Source organism: Fundulus heteroclitus, chromosome 10 (assembly GCF_011125445.2).
Source record: "Fundulus heteroclitus isolate FHET01 chromosome 10, MU-UCD_Fhet_4.1, whole genome shotgun sequence".
In the NCBI taxonomy this organism is placed as follows: Eukaryota; Metazoa; Chordata; class Actinopteri; order Cyprinodontiformes; family Fundulidae; genus Fundulus; species Fundulus heteroclitus.
In genome coordinates, this window is record NC_046370.1 from 23,727,959 (window position 1) to 23,747,972 (window position 20,014).

Sequence of the window (20,014 nt, forward strand, 5' to 3'; positions counted from 1 at the left end):
ACATTTAACATGGCGGACGCTCTGACGCATCACAGCATAGGCAGAACCCGCCCAATGACACGTCTACGTATATAATGTCTATGCCTACTGCAACTTTAAAGCAGGGAAGGTTTGTGCCCAACGCATGTTGTTGAGTTTTAGAGACTATACCGCATACTAGTGGCGCGGCAGGGATGTTACACAGTTTTTAGCGCTTCCACTAGTGCGATGTGTACCATGTCATTTGTTTTGTTAAAAGAAACGCCGCAATAGTCCAGTTTCTAATCAATTGTTGTCATGTGCACAGGGCCTCAGAGAGTTGCTAAAAAGAAGCAAATGCCCGGCGCCTTCCTCAGCCCAATCTGTCACCCTTCTGAATGTGTAAGTGTTTCTGCATTTCAGAGGCTTTATCTCTCGCTGCCGCTGCTGAGTCATCGTCCCCTCAGGTCAGCTGCTCGTCGCATACAGAAAGGATGATCTCAAAAAGAAATGGGATTATCACTTCGTGTGTGCCTGACCTCGGAGGATGAAAGAGGAGGACACGGAGCTAGGGTGTTTGAGCCAGGAGGAGAGGAGCGAGGGTGGGAGTAGGCAGAAGTGGAGGATGTGGAAATTACACTTGTTGTGTGGAGATGCCTATGGCATTATGAGGTGCAAGCACGCCACGGAGAGGAGATTTCCCTGTGCATCAAAGTGGTGCTAGTGCTAATGCTTTGTGTTAACATCTCTATTAACACCAAGACTCCACTTTTAGTGTTTGTGTGTTTTTCATCCTATACAAAATGACACGGGACGTGCCATGGTTAATGTATTAAGGGGTCTCTGCCTTAGTGCAGCAAACATCAAATAACTGCTAGAGCTTCCAACTGGGAGCTGCTGAATAATAGCCGCCTTTCCCGCAACCTTTCTATATGCACATCAGTAGCTTTCAAGGCAGTAGAGACTTTGAGCCCTGCAGCTTTTTATTCCGAGGACCAAATCAAAAAGCAGGTGCATAGAAAATTCCACCAAAAATTACTTGTTATTGGAAATTGGTTGGTAACTGAATTCTTTAACTGGCAGACAAATAAATACTTTTTTTTCCTTGCATGGTATCGCCATAGCTCTGTGATGAGCCTCATGCACTTCTGAGTGAAGTTCCGAGGAACTTCCAGAATGGCGCCAACAAGTCACGCATGAAAGGAAAACTTCAAGAAGGAGAAACACCTTTCTCTCTTTGGTGTTTTCTCCGGTATTGCCAAGCAAACTGTGTTTTTTGAACCACAAAGCTTCCTTCATGCATGCTTCAAGTTAGCAATCACAACAGCAACGGTTTTACTAAAGGTCGACTGCTACAGGGTCCTCGGCTTTTTCAGGGTAGCCGATTGCCAATATTCTATGCCGGTTCTTCTACATGTTTGTAATCATTCTCAGTCTTTTGGACCTATGGTCAGAATTTTGCCATTTTCTCGCTTTTTTTTTTTTTTACATGAACAAGACCCTCTCTGACCTTATTGAACCAATCCACTCGAAATTGTGTTAGGAGATAACGTGTTGGTCTCACTTGGTTTCATAAACTGACTTTTTGAGGGATGACGTTACTATGGTAACGTGGCGAAATCTAATATAACACTGTGGCCACACGTTGGGCTCTAATTTCCTCATATATCAGTATATCTGCACCAAATTGAACATGAAGGATATTAATCTGAGCTGTAAAAGATATTAAGACAATCAGTCCCCAAGCTATACTTTAACCATGAATCATGAAATTTGGTACGCATACCTAGTGTCTCAACACCCACAAAAATTTGGTCACGAAGCCATGGTCCTGACCCCACAGGAAGTCGTCCATTTGGGATCAAGGGTGCCATTTTGCTGTCCTACACACTCCTCAGGGCAAACTCTTCCTACAGCTTTTGACTCATAGACTTCAAAATTTCTTAATTCACCTTTCAAGATACTATAGGAAGTCTTTCTTAATTCCTCACCACCAAACAGGAAGTGACCATCAGGAAAATCGCATTTAAGCAGACTTTCTAAGATTTCTCATCAGACCTGAGCTGAGGCTGTCTGAACATGATACCATGGCTTACTTAAGGTACTGCCAGGCTCGATGAAGGAGCAATTGCAGATTGTCCGCGGTCGCAACACAAGCCGGAGTGACGCTAAAGTGTGAGGGCTTCCCAACGCTGCTTGCAGCTGTGATATATCTTGTTCTGAACTAAAGGTAACAAACAATAATTAAAAATCTTTCTCTATTCAAAGATATCTTCAAACCCTGTTTAAACGTAACCATCCTATGCTCCCTTTATTAAAGAAAGACAGCAGGTGGATTATTGTTTTAACAAGTCAAAAACTAAGAAGATGAAACAAACCACAGAAAATCAATACCAGACGGATGAGAAAGTTTTGAGATGTAAGGAAATTCACTGTTAATTCATGATGTAATCATGCGGAGATTATAACCAATCTACATGATTTCTTTTAAAGATCTCACAGGGATCAATTTGTGTTTGATGGGAGAAGGGCTTTATTCCGCAGCTCCACCGCTTCAGCTGAGGAAGATCATCAAACTTCCTTAGATTTTACGGCATTTGCTCAGGCATCTGCCTCGCAGACACAAGGTGAGTAATTAGCACATGTATTCCTGTTTACATTCACACACCATGAGTAATCCTGTTTTCTCCGCAACGACGCTGCTTAATGCGAGCTCCTTTCATGTGAGCCTAATTGACTTCAGCTTTCGAAGGCGTTATTGATTTAACAGCGAGTGAACAACCTGCAGGAGGTGTTTCTTATCTCCTGATCTTTTAACACACAGGTTTAAAAATCAGTCGGTGTGACACCGCTTCATCTTCCAGCCAAGAATGCTCCTCGTTAAAAACTCTGTTGTAATTTGCTGAGACGGACGGCTCAGTGAGACTCTTCGCTCACATCAGAGGATTTTCAGGAAGATAAAGTCTTAAGGTCAACAATGTGGATTAGAGGGAGGTGAAAGCCTTCAACCTCCATCATCTTCTTTGTTTTCCTGGCCCATTAAAGCAACTATACTCCAGCTCCTTATCAGCAGGAGATTCACATTCAGTTATCTAGATCTCAGCGAAACCCTCTGAGTGACACAAACCCCTGCCATTTAGTTCACAGGTTTGCCAGAAACGGAGATCCACATATAAAAATAAAACCACAGGGTGGTTTAACTCACAGTGCGTTTGCTGCTCTTTCACTCTAACATCTTTTTTTCTGGTTCAGCATTACTAGATGCAATGGAAAAGCCATGTTCCTCACATCTACAATATGCATAAAACAACGGAGGATTGGAAACCATTGGATAAGAATTTATGTTTGTGTTCTCTTCAGGGGAGTTTAAAAATAAATAAATCTTTAAGGTAGCAGGTAACTTTTCATCTGACCAGTGATCAGCCAGATCTTTCGTCTGATCACTGAATCACCGAAGTTGGCACCCATGTTCTTCAAGTCTGACAAAAATGTTGCAAGAAATGTGTTCTTTTTTTTTTTTTTTTTTTTCTCAGCATAAGCCTAGAAATGTGTTCTAGGCTTATGCTGGTTTGTCCATCTATCATTTTACAAATAATAAAAGTCTGCAAGCCCCCTTTACATAACCAAACTCAATATATTAAGTTGTGTTCTGTGCCCTTTTGTGCTACCAACATTTTAGTTTGTGCCACAAAACTCTTCAAGACACACACACACACACACACACACACACACACAAAAAAAGACAGATTTAATTTGCTATCTGTTTTGTGACCACTAGGGGCTCTGTGACTCTTGGTTGACCTTTTACCTTTGTAATACTCATTTTCCCAATTACCACGTGAAAAACACAACCATTTCTTTATTTAATTGGAGCACAGACCAGTGATATAATTTTCACTTGATTTGGGGAAGGCAGTCAGGTGTTGAAAATGAAGAAGGTGTGAGAAGCTATTTAAAAAGAAAGTACATTTTCTGTGGACAGATAATGGCAGTTCATTTTGGCTGATAGGACAGGGAATGACGACAGGAGGCTGAATATATTACAGCAAAGTTTCTCTGTTTTATGTGATAAAAAGAGTCCAATTCTGTATTTCACCCAACATAATGGATCAGACGATGTTGGGAGAAACTGCTTCTTGTAATGGTAAGTAAACTAGCTGCGCTCGTCACTTATTTCAGTTTAAAATATCACACTTGCAATCATGTTGTCTTTGTTTGGAAATATTAGTGGAATCTGTTTTAACTGCAAAGCTCTTATGCAGACAGCTCCCTCTCTGCTCTCTCTACCTTTCTGCTCTACATATAAACAAAGATTGGGACAATTCTGTATAGTTAAAATTAACTGCTAAATGATTCAAGTATATAGAACATTAGACAAAGCTGTTGTTTATGTGGAAAAGTATAAATTGTTGTTTGGAGGTAAAAAATAATAATAATAATAATAATAATAATAATAATATCTAAAGATAAGGTACAGTTATGTTTTTTGTGGTTTAAAAAAAACTTTAACATAGAGCTGAACAGCTCTGTAACTTTGGACTGTTCCTGACCAAGTCACTATGATTTCTATTCATGCAAAAAGTAGGAAAGAAAATGTAATAATAGTTCTTAAACAAATCAGAATCTATAAATTAATGAAGTGTCACTGTCAATTTCTTTGCACAACAGCAGGTTTAAAAAAAATAGTGCAAATATTTACTAGTAAAAAATCTAAATAAATTAATAAACCTAAGCCTGATTGAGACCAAGGTATTTTCTCAGTTCCTTCTCTTTCCCCACATTTTGCTATATTATAATCATTTTTACATCTGTATATATGAAATTAATTTCTCAGGTAGTCCAGAGAGACTTTCCGTCTTCCTCAATGATCTCCTTATGACTATCTTGTGCTCACTTACTTCTGAGAAAAGAGGTCTCTGTAGGGGCTGCCATGCTGCATGGCGATGCCGTAGCCTTTGCTGCTCATGCTGTTTCCTGAAACGGTGACGGTGCAGTCATCATCTGTCAGCGCCGCATACTCCAGCACCGCCATGTCCCACAGGAAGGCGTAGGGACTCTTCTTTGCCTATGGGCGGCACAGGAGGGAACACACGATGCTCAGAAACTGAAATGTGGCAGCATTTGGCCCAGACACCCTGGACCTTACAGTGCAGAAAAAGGAACGACCTTCATAATGACAGAAACCTCATGTTTAGTTAAACACATTATTTCAAATGAAGCAATCTCAATCAACATCAACTCGTCCTTCCCTAAAAACAAGTTTCATTGCCAAAACGAATCGAAAACCTTGTTAGACATGCTTCAGTTTGTTTGTGAAGAAGCAGTTTACACATCAACAATCATTATGAGAAAAAAGCCTGCCAATGGCTTGATCTGACAAAGCCACATCTAAAGATTAGTGACAGTTTTAAGCTTCATGATTTGAACCCTGAAGTAAGAAGCCTCCATCATAACCCAGACCAGGATGTTTTTTCCTTCTTTTTTTTTTTAGCCTGATTATCATTTTCAGTATGAACACTAAAGCACCCTGATGAGGCTTCTTTCTTAGCATGGATAGCTTTAACAGCAACTCATTGTAATTTATCAGCCTCTCAAAAATATCTTTATCAATTTACTTTTGTTCTCCAAACTGTTCATCAGAGCAGAGGGTGTGGTATCAGAAGTTTCCATCCACTCACTCTTAATGAGTTATTTGATGTGTTTGGTTTGTAGGATGTAATAATTACACAACAAAGCTTATGTGCACCATTATCATATATTTCCATTAATTAAACACTCAAAATAAATCAAATACTAATGATAATGACCGATGGATGTAAAGTCCAGACAGCACTATCAATATAATCATCTATTGTGTTATTTTGCTCCGCATCTGGTCGTTCCCCCGTCACAGGTCGATAAGTCTAGCGTTAGTCTCTTTTCTACCACAATGAGCCAGAAGCTGATGTTTAACAGATTTGGTTCTGTTACAGTGTCAAGAACATGCTGACATGTGATCCTGTTGACGAGAATAGAAGGCTTTGTCTGTGCTGTGCTGCAGAGGCGGCCTGTCCGAGGTGATGGGTAACGACGAGGTGACAATAGCACTCGGCAGCGGCAGCAGAAGCAGCGGCAGGGTTTAAGTGGATGAGGACGTGGGTGTTTTCACTGCATCAGCAGAGCTGCTACAGGAGCATCTGCCTGCACCGTTTTGACCTGCGTGAACGAATGCACATTGTTCGGTCCATTGTGCTCTCTGCAGAGTTACACCGGGAAATGTTTTTTTTTGGATCAGCTGCCGTTTCGGTCTCTCTGATGTGCGGCACGGAGCTGCTGCTGTTGGCTTCGTGCCTCATCATTGTGTACGGTTTTGCAGCCGAACGAGAGACCTCGAAGACACACTGGGGCTGCTAAAGAGGAGCGCCGCTTAGCAGAAGTAAAAGTTGTTTTTAAACGATGGAAGGAAAACTATGAAAAACAACAGTTTAAAACGTGCACTAAAAATAAACTATGAGCCCTAGCCTTTTGGCACATCGGCTCTTGTTTAAGGAAAAACTATGCGGAGCACCGTGTTTGGAGAAAAGCAAACAGCATATAGGCACAATTAGTACAGTGGTGGTGGGTGGATGGTTTGGGCCTGTAATGTAGCCACAGGACCTTGCAGTCATTAGTTGCACTATGAAGTCAAGTAGTTTAGAGCTAAATGTGTAATCATCTGTCTGACAACTTGATCTTGGTCCAAACTGGGTTATCATCGGGGCAATAACCCCAAACTCTGCCCTATTCTAGAACAGAAAGACTGTAAAAAAAAAAAAAGGGAATCTGGATCTGGACTGTCAAAGTCCAGATGCAAACTTGATGAAAATGCTGCGCTGGAACTGTCGGTGAGCTTTGTAGAAACAAATGCAGACAAACTCTAACCAAATGAAGAAAATTTGAAAAGAAGAGTGGACGATGTTCTTCTGCAATGTGGCAAACTGATGAAGTCAGACAGAAAACCACTAGTGGGAGCCATTGCTACTAAAAGATAGCTTTAAAAGCAGTGAGATAACTGCAGGACTACATTTATTCACATGACTTTATTTCCTCTGACCCTTTTGTCGAAAGCCATAGTTGATTTCATTTCACGTGTGTTCACTTTCTACAAATCCAAACATGTTTTTTTTTTTTTTTCTTTATAAGCAAACATGGACACTGTTTATTTAAAAAAAAACGACGTTGAGTATTTGTTAGTATGTTTCTAACTGTTTAGGTTCTTCAGCTCATATAAAATGTATCCGAATCGAGTACCAGGACTGGAGCCGTCAACCCTGCCTGTAAAACAGATGAAAGGCTGTCTGTGTGCGGAATGGTTCGGGGGCGAAAACGTCAGCGGATCCTCGGGGAGGTTTATCATGCAAACGGCTGAATAATGGATGCGTTCAAAGCCGATTTGTCTCCCAAACTAATTTGTCATCAGCTTTTTGGGAGATCTACGAGCATAATAATGCACAGCAGCGGGGCACTGGCCCTCCTTTCACACACACATACACACACATGGGATGTTGCCTAACTAATTGGTGCATTGTTCAACTGCGCTAGCAATTAAGTAATAGATAAACAGATGAGTGTGTGTGTTTGCCTGTTGTGACTGAAACGAGATTGTGCGTGTTCTAAATGACTACTGATGATAATTTGGCTGGATATGTTTTCACACATTTATAACAATGGAAGGGTTCTTTCCCCCCCCCCCCCCCCCCTCAGACTCAGAAGGCTGTTTTTCATAAACAGGCTGCCTGCCTCGAAGTGAAAATCAACTGTCTGTAACTGACAGATTAATTCATGGCTAATCTAACGGGACATTTTACGCTTTGATCCAGCAGAGGTTTTAATGGGAGCAATGAAAATTCTTTTTTCAAGGGAAACTACACTGACATTAATTACTTTTGACATTCATAACAGTGGTTTACCGAAATTCTGCTCAATTTACTTTGATTTAATTCAAGAACAAACTTTGTTGTACCTTATTTGGTTTGCATGTGTCAATCAGACAAAAGCTAGTACATAATTGTGATGTGAACAGAAAGTGATACATGGTTTTCCATAAATATAAATTGGAACTATTACACACAATCCCATCCACTCGCCCCCATCCTAAGAAAACCTCAACAAAATAAGTCTAAATAGTTGCTTTTATTGTTCTCTCTCTTAATGCACTGAATCCATTGCTCTTAAGTTTACCCAGAATCCCCTTTACTTTTTATAACAATCATATTTTTTAGGTAAAGACATTGGTCAGCCTTGCCAAATTTTGAAAGGTATATAATACATAACAACAGTTTAAAACATTTTTAGTCTGGCACATTGCTGTGGTCGAAACAAAGAAAAAAAAAAAAACGATTCACTATCCGTAGACAGCGCGCCTTTTCTCTGAAAAGATGACATGCGTTACCTTTAGTTAGCCATAAAATACAGAGACGTAAAAAAGACAAGCTGAAACCATAGCGAAAATAATATGAAGACACAACTATCGAAGAAAAGATACAGTTACATTAAGTTTATACTCTTTCAGGAGTTTGTTAACATTATTCCTCCACAGACATGGATAGCTTTGTCCTGTTAATGCAGTGGAGCCGTTGGTCTGAGGATTACCCAGAATCCCTTGCTACACACACACCTGACTGCAGGTGCAGCTCAAACAGCAGATGGCGCTGTTGTTGCACAGTGGCATCAGAGATTTGTTAGAGAACATTACTGTAGTGCAACCACATCATCAAGAAGACCAGATAGCACAGCACGCCAGTCAGGGGAAAAGTTCCAAAGAGGTGTAAAGCAGGGTTAAGTTTTTTAAAAAAAAAAGAACAATAGCCCTGTGATAATCTCATAGAGGACCTGAAAATGTAACGAGTATAGCACAAACTCAAATCGACCAAGACATGGCTGTCCACTTAAAGTGACAGGCTGGGCAAAGAGACCATTACTATGAAAAGAGGGTCATTTTAACTCTGGAGGAGCTGCACAGATTCAAAGCACAGGTGGGATAGTCTGTCCAACGGACCAGATAATTTGCAGACTTCATAAATCTGCCCTTCATGGATGAGCGGCAAGCAGGAAGCCATTGTGGTTGAGAATAATTGCACCACTATGTACCTCCCTATGGAAGGCAAAAATAATTGAAGAAGTGGAGAAAGATTCAGATCTAAATGACTTGTCCACTCCTGCGTCTACGGTTATAAAGACCCTCATGAATATGTTAAACAATTACTTATCACCAAACCAACTAAGGGCTGGACAGTAGCAAAGAAGGTCCTGGGTTTACCCATGCAAATTGTGCTTACGAGTGACTGTGTGTGTGTGTGTGTGCATGCTTGTTTGTCCCGTGTGTCTCTGTCTTACCCTGTTATAGACCTGTCTAGGGTGTGCCCCGCCTCTAGCCAACCACCCACCCCCTCACACACACACCCCACCGACCCCAAGATAACAGATGGATGGATGAACTAATTAAAACCGATGATAAAAAACACTTTTTTGCTGTAGCATACAGGAAAAAAGTGGCATCAATCTGAAATTTTATTGTACTCCTGAAGATGTCCCTAATGTGTTTGTTTTATTTTTTTTTTTTAAACGCAGCAATTTTAGACCCCTTACTTCAGGGGATAACACAAACCTTGCGAATGCCTTCTGACGGGCTGGACACAGAGTAGTCCATGCCGTCGTTCTTGCTGATGGTTCTCCACAGCTCTGCGTACGTGTTGTCCTGCTCCAGAGGGTTGGTTCCTTTATTCCTGAAGTAGTCATAGACAGCGGAGTCTCTCACCGTGCCGTAGTCCACGTCGATCTGCCTCGCCAAGTCCTGGAATGATCTGCAAGGCACAGAACAAACAGTGTCGTCGTTAATAGAGACCTGACGAGGTTTGTTTTCCCAATTACTGTTTCAATTTTACTGGAGGCTATTTTCTTTTCAAAAGTTAATGGGGCACAGCACCGTGCATATTTTTGGTACCCCTGGTGATGCATGAAAAGTCGTAAAAAATATATTAATTTAATTTGCTATAATCCTGCCTTTAAAGAACAAAAACATGTAGTGAAAGGATGGTATACTATAGGAATATTGGCCTAAACAAGCTGTAAGGAAGAAAGAAACACAAAGAGAATAGGAAAAACAGGAAAAGACAGAAACAAAGCAAGCCTAAAAGTTAATGAACAACTTTTTTAAAGATGTTAAATATGAAAATTATACAAGGATTATATACGTGTAATCCAACAGAATTCATCACTATTAAAAAGCTTAATTAAAGAAATCTATATTTATAAAAACAGATATTTATATACAAACTGTTTACTTTCTTCATGGCCCAGAATTTGTCCGAAAGCTAAATAAAAAAAATAAAAACAAATTACAGCTTACCACACAGGTACAAAGAATTTTCAGTCATGTCCTGAGATGTGATGAGCCTAAAAGGACCAAATCTACATTTGTAAGAAAAAAAAGAGAGAAGCCTCCAAGGATGAGAAGAAGCTCCCAGTGTTGCTGTGAAGTGTTGCTCATGCAGGTTCATGTTGTGCAAGGTTTTTTTTTTCTGCCTGAGGGAGTGGATGGCATCATGAGGAAAGCGCAGCATTGTAAGTCTTCAGCCAGGAAGGTAAAGTTCAAGCACAAATGGGTCTTCCAAGTGGACAGCGACCGCAAGCAACTTAGTTAGAAAGCGGAATAAGGACAACCAAGTAAATGTTTAGGAGTAGCCGTCAGAAAGCTCTGACCTCAGCCCACAGGTTTGTGCATGCATCTGTGTGTGGATGTGTACAGCTTCCGTAATTCTAGTACTGAGCAGTTGTCGTGTTGACTAATGGTATAGTTTATGTTGCTTGAGTAACGTACGTTATTTCTGAGGAACGTTAAACATCCTGCTTCCGATTCCATTACATGACCCAATAGGAGACTCATCAGCAAATCACACCCAGCTCTGGCAGATAATAAATACATCAACTTGGGGGAATGAAGAATTCTCCATGCATGCTTCATTTGGCAAAAGGTTTGTCAGTCCAGGAGGAGAGGTGTCTCCTCTGTCCGAGTAGGCAGATGATGAGTCTGCAGCACGTGCACACCGCTATCCGAGCGCTCGCTGCTGTGCTCCGCAGGACAACGCTGTGCTCCAGAATGCCTCGTCATTCACAGAGCGACGGGGATTCGCTGATGAAAATGTCAGCTTGGATTTGAAAGTCGGAAGAGAAGAGGCAGCGGCGGATCGAGATGTGCGTCACAGGACAGATATAAAAAGAGAGATAACATTCTTTATACACACAGCAGACAAATGATGATGCACCTGAGCTGTGAGGCTCTGGCAGAAATGTAGTTGAGCATTCAAGCTTGAGAAAGACATTTTTTTCTTCCCCCAAAGAAACATTCTCTCTCTCTCTCTCTCTCTCTCTCTCTCTCTCTCTCTCTCTCTCTCTCTCTCTCTCTCTCTCTCTCTCTCTCTCTCTCTCTCTCTCTCTCTCTCTCTCTCTCTCTCTCTCTCTCTCTCAAAGCGCTAAGAAATTAAAAATAGTAACCAGGTTAGTCCTTCACTTCCGAAAACGCAGTCAGTTTAACTGAGACAAAAGTCTGCTCTGAGTCGTGACTTCCCTTAAGGCTTAGCTTGGTGTTTATTTTTGTTTTAAGCTCTGGTGCTTTACAATCCTAAAGTTGTGTCAAAAAAAACTTTAAATGACTTGAAAACTACTGACAGCAACACTATCGTACTTGTACTTTATTTTATTTTTCTAACCATGTTCAGTTTTTGCATCCCAATATAATGCTGGTTTCTTCCAGGACCGTCCTGTGTTCAGACCCATCTTCCCATCAACTTACCAGCTACCCACCGTGTTTCAACAAGTAGGTCATGTCATCAGTTATTTGCAATCTGACCAGCCCACCTTCTGCTTAGGTTTGCTGTGTTCCCTAAATGGCTTTTTTGCTTTCTTTTTGCCCTACTACCAAAACGGTAACATTTGTTGACCGCACAACTAACAATTGTCCATCCAATTGACAGACTTGGATTTCACTAGCTCCTCCAGAGTTACCACTGCTTCTCTAATTAATCCTCTCTTTGTCTCGTTAGTGTAGGTGGATGGACATGTCTTGGTAGGTTCAGTTGTGCCATACACTCCAGCTTTTCCATTGAAGGATTGGGCAGTGCTCAGGGAGTTGGTCAGGGTATGGGATAGTGTCTTACAACCCACCCATGATTCAAACTACCTGCTGTGTTTTTCGGGCTTCATGAAGCAGTTTCTTCTCTAAAATTTTCCCATGTAACGATAATAGACTATGCCAACAACGATGCTTGCAGTTTTAGAATATATATACAAATCCAAAGTAGAATGCAGAACAGAGAAAAATAATTTTCCGAACAACCTTTTCGGACTTCTTCCCTCTGATGTTGACTGAACGGATGGAGACGGTATAAGTGGTACTCCTCGTGAAGGCATGGCGATGCTGACAGTCTCCTTAATTACCATCAGTTGCTGTGGTAGTGTAAACTAGTAGTTTTCCAATTCACAGCTTTAATGCCGGCACATAGAGGACTATCCAAAGACTATTAGATCTTGTGCAAAAGCACAAGATCTAAAATTGTATTATTCTACACTGCCCTCAAATAACCCTTAACTCAGCAGTCAGATGTAATGCTGTTAATCAGCTGCTAATGTCAGCGTTGTTTGGTGACTGTGATGAGAGACGAAGCGGTTCTGCAGGTCCCAGCAGGTAATATCGTCGTTAATTAAAAGTCATTTCATTTCCAGCTTCTTAACGGCATTTATCTACCAGGCTAAATGGTTCTCTAACGTTTAGCTGCTATGGCACAGAACACAAGCGCAATCAAAGGACAAATTAAAACATAAAAACAGGACAGATACATGTGTACAGATGCACTCAGAAGAGCTCTGATCAGCTGACATGTGCAAGTTGCAAAGTCACTAGAGGGTCCACAACTATTTTCGGTAAGGTCCAAATAAATAATATTTTAGAATGAAAGCGACATCCAGCGGTAAACTGTTGTTTTATATCCAACAAACTGTGTTTGCAGTGGCTGTGTCCAGATGAGGCAGATAAAGTTTGTATGTGTTGAGAGGAGGGATCCTAGATATGCCATACAAAGGATGCTGGAGCTGGCAGGGAGGACGAACAGAGGAAAGGCTCAGAGCAGATTCCTTGCTGTACTCAAGGAGGATTTATAGGGGGATGGTGGGAAGGAGAAGAATGATGTGGACAGAAGAGAGTGGAAGCAGATTAGCCACTGTAGCGCCCCCTAAAGGGAGTAGTTCAAAGGAAATGACTGATAAGACATTACTCTCAGAGCTTTCATACATCCTTATACCAGACTAAAACGCTAATTAATGCAAAGATTTCTGCTTTTATGTCTAGGGAGGGGGAAAAAAAGACCAAGTGTAAATCTCAAATGGCTAATTTCTTACTGTCTTACTCCACAGAATGTTAAAAGAAGAAACATCAATATTAAGAGGCAGGACAAACTTAACTCACGGCCTGTCTTTTTGGATATTTTGAAAACCATGAATCATGAATGGATGCATAAGAGAAAAAAAAATGACATCTTCACAAAGTCTCTAATGGGTCTCTAAAATGGACGTTGAGGATTTCTACTTCTTTCATAATCTGCATTGCATGTTCAATAATCTTTTTGTACTGTTCATGGAGAAGGAACATTCATCATCTTAAAATAGCCGAAGATAATAATGCCTTTTCTGAGGACATTTTGTTAGATTATGTATGTTGGCTCATCTAACTTGACGGTTTCATCCAGAATTTTTTTTTGTTTTAATAAAAGTTTAATCAATTTAAATAGAATGAAAATTAAACCCGTGAACTAAAAAGCCCATCTAAAATGTTTTTCTGAGCAATTCTAAAAAAGAAATGATGCACTTCAGTCATCATTGGATAATCTCAGAATTAAAGAGGATGGAAAACCCTTGATGTGTGGACTGTCCCTATGATTTGACATTTCAGACCAGTTTCTGATCCAGCGTTTGCTCTGCCGCTTCCTGATTTTAACTTAAAATGCACTCGAGAGGGTTTCTATACTACACGCTGTCCTGGACAACAGAGAACCGGTTGCTTTGAAAACCTTTTAGACTTGGAAAGACTTCAGTCCCCCAGGATAAACGATTCTCTTTCAGCACCTGCAGCAGCACCAGAGACCTGACTTCAAATCAGCTAATCACGGCTCTGAGCCGAGCCATGTAGTTCAGTCATGAATATTGAGCAGCTTTCAGTTGCCCTGACCCTGTGGTTGAGTGAAGCTGTGGGGAGTGTTTCTGTCTCCTTCTGGACTGTAAAGAAAGCTGCAGAGCCAATGATGCGTGAATCAAGAGATAAGCAGACTCTGATGTTTCACCACTGCCAGTTTATCAGGGTAAAGAAGACAACAGGGGAGAAATAAAATGCTACATTTGATGTGTCGCCGAGCTGGCACGCAGACACTCGTGGACACTTGACATGGTTCACACCACTGAAGTTTGATTCTTTTAGAGTTTCTGATGCAAAACATGGCCTGGGTTGTTACACTGGAAATATTTCAAATACAGTCTTTTAAGGAATCCCAGAGCTAATGTCCTCTTTGTTAATAAGCTGCCTCAAAATAATAACACTGAGAAAGCTCACACTGTCCCTCAGTAATAAGACCATGATAGCCTAGAGATTGTCTTATAGTGAAGTATATATATATATATATATATATATATATATATATATATATATATATATATATATACAATTATATACATTTTAAATGAAAAGACTAAAGCTTTAAGAAATAAGGTAACTGCTACTGCTGAGCTAAGAAATTATATGCATGAATTTATTATATTAAAACGACTTTCTCTCTTTTGAGCTGAAAATATATTTTAACTTCAAATGGAGATTACAAATATTTATTTTGAATTTAAATCTAAGAAATGCTACTAACACCATCTCGTCCTGCTCGATTATGGTATTTAAAAGGTGATTGATGAATTTGTGTGCATGTTAGTAGTTAGATTAAAACACAATTTGTTTTGTTTTGAAAGAAATACTCAAGATTTTTCCTTTGTAGTTTCCAATTTTGGTCACTTCATCATACCATTTATATACCATTCATCAACTTTAGTCCTGGCTACTGTTACTACAGGGATAGTTTGCAGATCTTCATTCTTTAGACAACATACACAGCTGACTGACAGCTTAAACCCACCCCAAAAGGGGAAGATTTTTTTCTGCCACAAGAAATTATCTCATTATTTTAAAAAACTACAGTGTATATTAAGATTTTACTAGGAGCTAGGACCAGGTATTTACCAGATACCTTGATTGGTCATTACAACCAATTGTTAGGTACAAAACTGGGGTACAGAACGTTTCTCATCCCTGAACAGGATGATTCAATTATTGAATATTCCCATAATGTTTGTACTTTCAATTGTTTAGACAGATGAACCTGGCACATTCAGGCATATGGAAGTTGTGCGTGTGTCTATGTTCAACCCTATTTTAAAAAACAAAACTTTTTCTAAACAATGATCTCTTTCCTTCTGATATTTACTCAATAGAAATAATTTTGGTAATCCTAACTGATTTGAAACAGGTAAAGTTAATTCTGACTTAATATCGAACATTAAGGCAAAAGACTTGTCTTAAGATATCTGGTTTGAGTTGTACGTATGATGTTTATCGTACGCTTTGAAACATTTAAAGGACATGCAATGTTTTTTTTTTTTAAGTTTTTATATAACTATTAGATTTCAATTATTTTTCAGATGAAGCAACATTGTGAGGCAAATATATTGAAGTTTGGTTTTTCAAGGCTAACAAAAATCTGCTCATTGGAACTTCTCTTGTCAATGGGTCAAATATACGGGACACATCTAAAGCTGCAGTAACTGGAAACTTGTAAAAGTTGGGATTTCTCTGCCGAAGATAACAGCCAAACTGCTTAAACTGAGCCATGTTTGCTCAAACAGCAGCTCCGACCCTGTGATCAGGTCGGAGGCAGTGTGCTTTTAATACAGCAGAACTCCTGATTATCTGTGCTTCTGGAACATTCAATTACCATCCAACTGAGCTCATTCAGTCAATGAGCTTCAGCCAGCGCGCTGGGATGAAGGTCATCAACTACATTCATCTGCAGGGACATAAAAGCTGTTAGATGAAGAGGTTGCTCTGTTTGGCTACTTTTCATTTGGATCCTGACAGTAAAACAGTAGTTTTTATTCTGAACAAAGTAGTAGTAATAGTTCTCATTATTTTATATTACTGTGCAGAACAAAAGCAAAGATAGCTATTACCACAAGAAGTTTACTTCGGATTAAAAAGCCTTTTAGAACTGTACTTCATTGCTAAATATTGTTGCATTTATCTGGATGATTAAGAACTCTTCAGAACATCTAAGAGGGTCCTCTATGCTCCAGGATGTTTCCTTCTGAGGTATTTTGGCAGCAGAGAGATATGGTGTATCAGCTTACTCGAATAATGGTCTCTATAAAAATCTGTGCAATACAAACTTTAAGGTCAAAATCAACAATTGATGCTTTAAATATTTACTTTTTACAAGATTTATTTATTTTCTGGCTGAATTCAGAAAACTTCTGCATTGTTGTTCCTTTCCAGTGGGTATATATATATATAGAACACAAATCATTAAAGCTACTAGTTCCCCCTCGGTAGGTTTATTTTAAATGGAGCCTCCCTGCTTCTTTTGCAAAAAATAAATCTGTGCGTCATTATCATTGGATGTCATTTTCTTGTTTTATTATGTTCTTTAGGTCTTGTCATATCTTGTTCATTTCTGTGCTCATTGTGATCTCTAACCGTTGCCATATTTGTTCAATGTTTCAGTTTTTTTGTTTTGTTTTTGTTTGCTTTTGTGTTCTGTTTTTGTACATTTTGAATTATTTTTGTTTTGACCTTTCCCCGTGGTCTCCCTCCCTAAGTCTACCTTCATCTGTTCTGCCTCAGCGGCTCCACGTCATTAACTGATTAACACAGCAGTTCCCAATGTCATTCCCCACACTTCCCTGTAGATTTAAGATCACTGTTGATCATTGTTCTCCTCTGGATCCTTCAGTTCTTTTGTCAGGTATTCCGTTACAATGTTCATTGCTTTGTATTCTTAAATGTTTTCCCCCCATACCAGTTCCCTTGGTGTCATCTTATTATTTATCATCAAATGTTCCTCGACTCTCCACCTCTGGTTTTGTCTGCATTTGGGTCCTAACACAAACCAAACATGACATTGTGATATTAGAGAGTGACCAACTTGCCAAAATGGAAGTGTTTTTTTCAAGACAGATTATATTTAAGATAAAAAATGACTTCTTTGCTTTCTAACAGTACAGAAAAAAACACAGTCCACTTCTTCTCAATTTTCGGCCACCTGTAGCTCCCCCTAAGTTTCTAAGGTTCAACACAGCAGGTTTCATATTGTATGATCACTCTTCAAAAGATCAGCCTTACATGTTTTACAGAACTTTTGTCTCCTATCTAATATCCTGCTTTATAATTACCACCAAGAGAATCTTTCACACTATACAATTACATCTTCAAAACACTAACTCTATGAAAAAAAATTCTTATCTAGGGATGCAGGATTAAGATTGTTTTGTTTGAAGGTTCCTTCATTTTATTTCTCAGATCTATAAAACAAATCATCGGCTCCTCGGGTTTTATGTATTGCAATATTTTCCTTAGAAACATAACAGCAAAAGAAGACTTTTACCTTCAAAAAGACAACAGGTGGCTGTTTTTACTCAGACTGGAGGAAATTGATGTTTTTCTGGGAACCATTTCATCCACATTTTAATCATCCACCCAAACTTTCAGAAAACTACCATCAGTACTGAAACCAGTGTTCTGGTACCAAGACCAACCAAAGAAAGACATCAGCCTAAGAAGCCAGTAAAAGCCCTGCTTCCTGTCTACTTTTTAATTTTTTTCCCCAGGACAAGTTCTGGGAAAGTCATATATGTAAAGTTATTGCAATAGTTATTAAATATACTTTGAGATGACATGAGAAAGTCTTCAGTAAAAACCTGAATCAAAGAGGTGAAGGGCTACATCCCTACGGTTCAGAGAGGGAACCTTGTCAAATGATTATGTTCACTGCACACCATACAGCTGCAACGTTTGTCAGTTTAGGCCCAACCCAGTTGTGTATAATCCAAAAAGTCATAATACTACTACCCACAGAATGAACAAATACAGACACTGCCACCAATATTTGAATAACTGGCCCTGGGATAAAAGACACTTCAACCACACACTTCAACAACAAGTCTCTCTTTCTGGATATTTGATCAGTTCTAGGCAGAGTTGGTAGAGTTAATTTCAACGGGTTGTTTTCCTGACATAGACTTGGCTTATGAGAAGGCCATTTCATTAAAAAAGACCCACTGCATGATGGTGCCACCACGATGCGAACAGTTGGTATGGTGTTATTAGTTTTGAAAGTCTTATCTCGACACCTTCGAACATAGGCATCCTCAATAAATCTATACAGCTCAATCTTTACTCTGTCTGACCGTCAGACCTTTATCGAGAAGGCCTTTAGGTCGTCCATGGCAGCAGCTGCTTATTTCAGGCTAACCTGAAGATGCCAAATTTTAAGGTTAGGCTTCTTTCTTAGTCAGCATCCTCTCAGGCCATGGGGGAGTAAAGCTGCCTGCACTGTGGACGTCGGCACTGGTGTTACAGCAGTGTCCAGTTCATGGCTTTATCAAGCCTGATTGGTTTCTGGGTTGTCTCTCTGGATTTCTATCTTCCTCCAGACCATTACAAAGAGGTGAAATATCTGAAAAACATCTACTTACATAGCTCTTTAAACTTACCTTAAAATATCTGACCGTCGTTTCCAAGTGGTTTATCAGGTCAGATTTCTAGATTTTCTCTGTGTTCCTTTGGAACTTGCAAGTGTTGAAAATTAACCAATTAGTCTTACTACATAAATTATTTTCATCCTTTGACCCATTAATTTTATACTTGTGTGAATCAGAAATTAAATTTTGTGCATTCATGTTGTATAGTGGTCCTACCTTGGAAATTATTATCAGACCAAAATTAATTTGATGAGTAGATGAAAACCTCTAATGATGGTAGTTAAAAGAAATAAAAATGTTTCTTCCAATTTGCTACTCACACAGGCTGGCAGGTTCACTCTGTTAAAATATTTTGTTCCACTTTAATCGGTATGATTAATTTATGAATAAATTATCTTTAAGAGCAGGATTTCTTTCACATTGTTTTTCCGTATTAGGAGTTTAATTATGAAATAATCCTTTTGAGCAGTATCCATCTGACCTTTTTATTATGGGTTAAAATGTATGACTGAAAAGAGACTTATTTTAAACAGCTATAGAACATTCTGTTCTATAGCTTTCACCTTTGTACCAGACCCAAAAGCCCAACTCAAAATATTTGATTCGAACCTCATCAGGTGAATCCAACCCTCTCTCATATCGGCTTTTATCTAAGAATAATCTCAAACAAGATACTTGATAGATAACGATGATGCTTAACAAGCCGCCTTCATACCATAATCGTATGCTCCTTTAGCATTTCAGGCATGTTCTGCCATGTCTCCAGATCTGCAGATCACATCATCAAACTCATTCCCTGAAATGATCTTTTTTAATTTTCTTTTTATGAGAATTTTCACAGCAGTTCAATAACTTTAGTGTTTTCTGACATTTCATAAGGCTGCTATTTACCCTCAATTTTACAGTTTTGATGAAGCAGAAATGTCAGGCTTTGATAATGATGTTCCAAATGTCATTATGAGCTGGAGACAGAGAGACAGAGCCTTACACTTTTGTTCTGTGAATGGGAGATTTCCATCAGGGGTTTACTGGATGCAGATACTTCTTTCAATATCTCTGCTATATGTATGTGTGCTATACAAGGCTTGACAACAGGGAAAAATGCAAAAACTTACACCCAAGAAACAAAGCAAAACAAAACATAAACATTCTCTAAAATCCACTTTTTAATGCATTTATTACAAATCACATTACTTAATTACACTATCCATATGCAGTCAGTTTTTTTTTTAAATCAATTATTAACATTAGTATCAGT

General features: G+C 39.3%; 1 protein-coding gene across 1 annotated transcript in view; it reads right to left on the reverse strand.

Moving 5' to 3' along the window:
- LOC105939594 (glutamate receptor, ionotropic, delta 1a) overlaps positions 1-20,014 on the reverse strand; it is a 332,951-nt gene that overhangs the window by 27,806 nt on the left and 285,131 nt on the right. The window contains exons 12-13 of the mRNA XM_036142376.1: positions 9,584-9,779; positions 4,857-5,023 (exon numbers count right to left, since the gene is read on the reverse strand). Coding sequence (XP_035998269.1) covers positions 4,857-5,023; positions 9,584-9,779 — 363 coding nt within the window. The remainder of the gene's footprint in view (positions 1-4,856; positions 5,024-9,583; positions 9,780-20,014) is intronic.